Raw genomic sequence first — 6,311 nt, 5'->3', positions numbered from 1 at the left:
CGGCGTCCGGCAGCAGAAAAAGCTCTGAGAATCGTCGGGAAATGATGCTCAAGGTCCGGCGATAATGGAGTTGATAGCGTCGGGGTCGAATCTGAGCGCGAAAAGGAGGGGAAAAGGGTGGAATGAGTGCGGAAATTCGCAAGGAAGGTAATGGACGGCATAAATACTCGAGAGAGGGAGAGGAGGGGTCAGATTTGAGGGGATTTTGCCGGCGGCTTCAAAGGGGATAAATGCGGCGGTTTGAGCAATTGAGGGGGCCATTCAAAGGGGAAAATGGTCGGGCGCTGGATTGGAAGGGCGAGGATCACGGCCATGCGCTTTGATTCACAAGTTATGGCACGGAGGGTAGGCGCCAATTTGAAATGGTCGCACTGATTGGGGGCGAACGACCGGCGGCAGTAGGAGGAAGGGGAAGGTGAGCCGCGACTCGGGCGCAGGTGGCTCGGGCTCGGGCGTGGGCCCATATGGCAATGAGGCAGGGCGGGAAGAGGAGCAGCTCAGCTGAGGTGGCTGGCTCGGCCTAGCAGGCCGCTGCGAGGAGAAGAAGGCCGCAGCGCAGCCCAGCATGGGGAGAATAAGGCGGCCCGCTTGGGAGGAGAAGAAAAAGAGAGGGGGGGAGGAGTGGGCCGGAGAGAGATTCGGCCCAACAGAATTTTTCCAATTTTGAATTGCTTTTCTTTTTTAGATTTTGAACAATTTTCAAAAGTGGATTTAAATGGGTGCTTTCTAGCGAATTTTTGCAAACTTTTTCCGCGCATAAAAACCTATTGCAACTAAGATGGCATGAATGCAACAACCTTATATAACCTATGTCAATTTATATTTAGAAATCAATTTCTTCTAAAGAACAAAATTGCCACTATTAAATTTCTAACAAAATTTTAAATTATTACAAAAATTGTATTTTAGGATGTTACACGATGTCATGTTAGAGTAACGGCCAGGCATTAATACTCATTAAATCTAGATCATCGATCTAAGATCGAATGATCTAGATATAACCGACAAACCAGTACGCCTTAATCGTATTATGATCGTGTGCTCGAGTCGAATAGCTCACCTTCTTTGGCTTTGACTCTGACGTGATGAACGGCAACGCTGAGAGATCCCACAACAGCGTAACATCGGAGACCAGCTGGAAGCTTGTTACCGTGCTCCAAACACTCTGATGAGCGGTGGAACAGGACCACGTGCTCATGGCAAACACATCTGGGCTACAGGTTGACGTCGATAGCGGCAGCTTGGAGCTTCAAATCTCGCCAAAGATGGGATTGCGGTGAAGCTCTTGGCTCGGTGAGTTGGGCAAAAGGTGCGTGATGCTCTGGGGAATCTCTGATGCTACACATTTATACACTAGAGGGCACGTTTGCACGTAATCCACTCAATTTTGGTTTGCATCAGCAGCAGAGGTCCAAGTTCTATCTCTTGATTCAAATAGGTCGATTGTAGATAGAACGGGCCAAAGCTCATATATTGCCTCTGGAATCTTTCCCTTTGAATATTTGGCTTATCTCTTTCTGGTTTGTGTGAGTTTGAGCGGAGTCCTTGCGGCCAGTGGATTTGTTCTTGAGGCCATCTCATAGTTGTCTAGGGCTCTGGCGGTTTTGGCGCGAGATAAATCGTCTAGAGGGTTAGGTGGTTCTATTTTGGCAATTGTTGTTCGATCTCTAGCTCGAACACGACAATCTTCATTCGTGGCTTCCTCGGTTGCACATGTTGTTGGATGAAAACAGAGAAGAGAATGGAGTGGGAGGGAGGGAGAAGACAGGTGGGTCTAGTTGGTAGTGAGAGAGAGAGAGAGAGAGGGTGAAGCAGGTGTAGTTGGGTTGGCTACCTCGACCCACGGAAAGAGAAAAGGGAGGGCAGCGATAGGATGGGGATCGGGCCAGCTAGCCGAACAAGCCAAAAGAGAGGTGTGAGGGAAATGTGCTGGTCTGAGGATTTTCGGCCCAAGCTACCTTTTCTTTTTTTCTTATTCCTTTTCAAACTCTTTTCTATTCTATTTCTTGTATTCTCTTGTGTATTCATGTATGTATTACATATACAAGATATACGCTTGACACATACATATTAGTGCACATAAGCAATCAAATAATTATTTATAGATGGATATATATACACATAATAGGAAAATAGCCCTCTCCATATGTATATTTCTACAGTCATATATACATAACTATATTCATGTACATATGCTTGTATACACACATATGCTCAGGGTTTATTTAGTCTTACAAAAATAAAGGTGTCTACACCTATACCATTCTTGACCCTAAAAAGCTCAAAAGATGCGTGATAAGACCTCTAAAGTTTTTGGTCGAAAATTGACCTTCTCTAATTTGCCTGAAATTTTTTGGAGATATAGTACTATATCTGAAAGTCAATGTTGCAAAAATGTTTCATCAATCTAAGTTACACCAGGATAAACCCTAACTATTAGGATTCTCAACCTATTATTAGCATCTATTTTTGAAAAACAAAACTTTTTAAAAAAAGGGTAAATCGGCCACTTTAAGATTACCATCTTGGATCAAGAACATAACTTGCCTTCACAACTCAGTTGGGTCTTCAACAAAGTCTTGGTGTTGAAGTCCTTGTAGTTCCTACAGAACATTAGTGTCTACTCGTAAACATAAGCAAAAAAGCACACACCAATAAACACGAAGATCCACAAAGAATCAAATAGCACACAACAACATCATCTCACACAAGATCACACTTTTCCGAACATTCTAATGAAAGAACGAGTCCAAACAGACCTACGGCAAACAAGCCACGACTTCCTAAGGATACAAAACAAGACCAAAAAGATTAACTACAATTGAAATTATGTTGCAAGAAATTTTTTAGAATTTCTAGAGTAGTCTATAATTGTTTGGGATTTTCTAGGATTTTCATGATATTTATTAGTATTTATTTGAATTATAAACTATATGAAAACATTAAACAGAATTAAATAGTATTATAAAAACATGATTAAACATTATTAAAACTATTTTAAGATTTTATCCTGTTTTAAAAATTATTTTTTATTCTAAAAACATATTTATCAGGATTATTCCATAAATAAGACACTAAAATATTTAAGAAACATTTATTTATGTAAGGAAAACATTTTTAAAATTATTATCATATTATTTACTAACTACTAACTAATTACATGATTTTTTAGAGTTAAACATTCATTGAAAATAATTAATAGATTTATTTTACTAAAGAAAAATACTTAACAACCTTTTTACAAAATAAATTACTAATCTTTAGACCTTTTGAAGTTATTTTACTACTGGAAAAGGCAATGATGACAACATGCTGACGTCAGCAAGGAAAATTAAACTTTTAAATTAAATACTTGATGACTGGGTATGGCAGGTAGGCAAGGACGTCGATGTGGCAGCATTACGCCGGACAGGGTGATCTACATGGCACTAACACGTGGCAAAAGAGAATGATGTGACCCTGCTGAGGTGTCACAAGCTAAAACTCGATCTCATTAAATCTGGACGACAGGTTGGATCGGACAGGCTACTGTAGGTACAGTAAAATGCATTTATGTCTGCTCTCAGCCGTTGATTTCATGGCGGATGTATCAGATACGTATGCTACAATATCTCTACAGTAGTGTACTATAGTACCAGAACGACTGTACATGAAACCGGATTGCTGTTTCTACAACCTATGAAAATACACTGTAGGTGTCTCAATAAATAGTTTTTTAGCAGTGTATTGATTACGAAAACATAAATTAAAAATCTAGATGTTATAGCCTTGCATCATAGTTGTTCTTAGTTAGAAGAAATGTTTTGTCACGATTGATTTATTGAAAATATGTCGTTTGGCTTTGCAAAAGACACGAATTTTCCTCAGTCTCAACGTATAAGACGTGCCAAGCATTATATTGTTAGGAAAAAAAAAGCAATGCGACTTGTTTCTTCCATAGCATGTTAAGTTTTACGAACACTACTTCAGTTCTTCGGGTACCCACGGTGGAAAAGGGGCTGTGTCATCCACGTACATGAATTAACTCAGAATTATTTACAACCTGATGAACCGTAAAAGAGAAACTTCAAATTTACCCGTGAAGAAAGTGAAAAAGGAAAATGGTGACTTTTGAGCATAAGGTTGCTCCTTTTTTCCGGTTACCGAACTAGTACACGACGTACATTAGCGACGTCGCGTGCCATGCTCTAATTGCATCTTAATTACATGACTAATGCATTCGATGCTTGCACCAGTCAGGCAATCACCCTCTCTTCCCCTTGGCCTGGCTTCTTGGCGAGCTGATCACCTCGTGCACGCCGCAGCTGCTGCCCTTCTTGGCGTGCGGTGGCGGCAAGACCAGGTTCTTTTTCTCCATGGACCTCCTCAGGCCAGCCCGGTGCGCGTCCTCGCTGGAGCCATCAGAACAGCCGCTGCTCAGCGTGGGCACGAGGTACCACCAAATGGAGGTGCAGCAGATGGCGAACACCCTCCCGAACACGGCCAGGCTCACCAGCGTCAGCATGATGACCGCTGGCCAGTAGCGCGATGGCCGCCGCATCCTCCCCCACGAGAATGACGCCCTCCTGGCCGGCGCCTTGGCGGTATTATTGGCGCCTTGCCGGATGGCTGGATTCGACGGCGGAGAGGCTGAGGCAGCTGGTAGCACCGGCGCCGCGGACGCTTCCCTTGGTTTCTTTGCGGCGGCGCCCTTGAGCTGCTCCTCGGGGAGCTTGACGACGACGGGCGCCCACCTACCGTTGGACTGGACGAAGCGGACCATGACGAGGCCCGAGTCGGAGCCGACGCGGCGGAGGATCTTGGCCCGACGGGACTCGAGCTCGTTGAGCACGGTGGAGAACCTGTCCAGCCCGCGCTCCGCGTAGGGGTTGACCTTGCCCCCATGCTTCCTCCTCGCCTTGGGCGATCCGCCACCGCCGCAGCCGAGAGCCTCTGGGTCCTCGTCGACGTGCTTGAAGCTGCCCGTGCCGCATTCGCAGAACATAGTTGACTGTCTATTGGCGTCTGAATTCTTGCGTTGCGCGCCTGGGACTAGGTGAGTCCGGCTTATAAAGACGTGTTTGAGTGATGGTCGTATTGAGGGAAGTGGGGTGTTGGTTCAATTGTTTCAGTCGCTGGTCCAGCAGAAGCTTCTGCTCATGTCTGTTGACTTAGCAATAATACCGTAACCTCCGCAGGGGTGACGCCACGTTGAGGGTGCCTGGTGCACAGGCACCACCCTCTCATCCAAAAACACCACTAAACATACCTATGATGAACAGTATATAAACAGTATTTTTTTTGAATAGTAAACGTGCTGACACAGGATAGTTTTGGATCGGGCTTCGCCCCTGAACCTCCGGATGGTGGTATACAAAGCTGGCTGCTGCTAGAAGAAAGGCTAGGACATGACCATACTTGGATGCAGTTTTCTATTTTGCTTCCATCCGAATCGGATAGGTGTATGATTACGCATCTACTTCCGTAGAAAATTAGTCAGGAAACAAAAAGGAAGAATAACAGGGTATTTATCCCACGTCATATATTTTCCTATTCCCTTCCTATTAATAAAAACCTCTAAAATTTAAATAATTTATTCATGTTTTCTGCAGCCTCCCATGACTAAGAGAAATTAGCGGATAATATATTCTTTTTCTCAAATCTTATCTAAAATCATATTACAACATCACTCCCAATATATTCGCTCTACGGTGTTTTATAACGCATTCACATCTCTATATCTTTACTTTATACTTGATATTACCATATTAAATATTTATATTTTCGTTACAACATATAAATACTTAACTACTAACCTATGAGATAACTACGGCAGATCCAAATGATCATCAGCTCAAGAGTTTGTTTATTCGTGGTTGTTGTGTTGCTGCAGTGTTGTGGAATCTTGTTAGAGTAACATTTGCCAATTTTAGTTGGGTTTTTACTGTTACTGGATGCAATATTCATCGCATGCAATTGTGTTCCTTGTTTACATACTTTCAGTATACAAACCCAAAAAAAAAATGCTTCCAACAAACAACTACACACAAAATGACAATAAATAAGTACTTTTAAAATATCACGGTTGAGCTGTACACGGTCACACTAGGCATAGACTGAATCTGCACGATCCCCTCCTCTTTCCTAGGTGGTGCTGTTTTCGTCTTCCATTGTTGCCCCTACTCCGTTTCCGACGGATCCTACCGCCTCCTAAACTGGTCGCCGTAACATTCAGCCTCACTCTGCCCACTGCCGGTGGCCACCACCTGCGGCCATCAACACTCTGCCACCCCACACGCGTAGGAGTGTTACTAGAAAGATAGTTTGGCATT

At 43.4% G+C, this 6,311-nt stretch overlaps 1 protein-coding gene across 1 annotated transcript; it reads right to left on the bottom strand.

Moving 5' to 3' along the window:
• Nucleotides 1-3,986: 3,986 nt before the first annotated feature.
• Nucleotides 3,987-5,273, bottom strand: LOC133914270 (uncharacterized). The gene has a single exon (XM_062357393.1). It carries the CDS (start codon nt 4,982-4,984, stop codon nt 4,244-4,246), a length of 741 nt encoding a protein of 246 aa, XP_062213377.1. The 5' UTR covers nt 4,985-5,273; the 3' UTR covers nt 3,987-4,243.
• Between the last annotated feature and the right edge of the window lie 1,038 nt (nt 5,274-6,311).

The sequence above is a fragment of the Phragmites australis genome, chromosome 4 (assembly GCF_958298935.1).
Source record: "Phragmites australis chromosome 4, lpPhrAust1.1, whole genome shotgun sequence".
NCBI lineage: Eukaryota > Viridiplantae > Streptophyta > Magnoliopsida > Poales > Poaceae > Phragmites > Phragmites australis.
Note: the sequence above shows the minus strand (reverse complement) of the source record. Positions and strands in the feature narration are given on the sequence as shown.

What these genes read in the sequence shown, in the direction of transcription:
- LOC133914270 (XM_062357393.1), bottom strand. Translation starts at nt 4,984, where the DNA reads ATGTTCTGCGAATGCGGCACGGGCAGCTTCAAGCACGTCGACGAGGAC.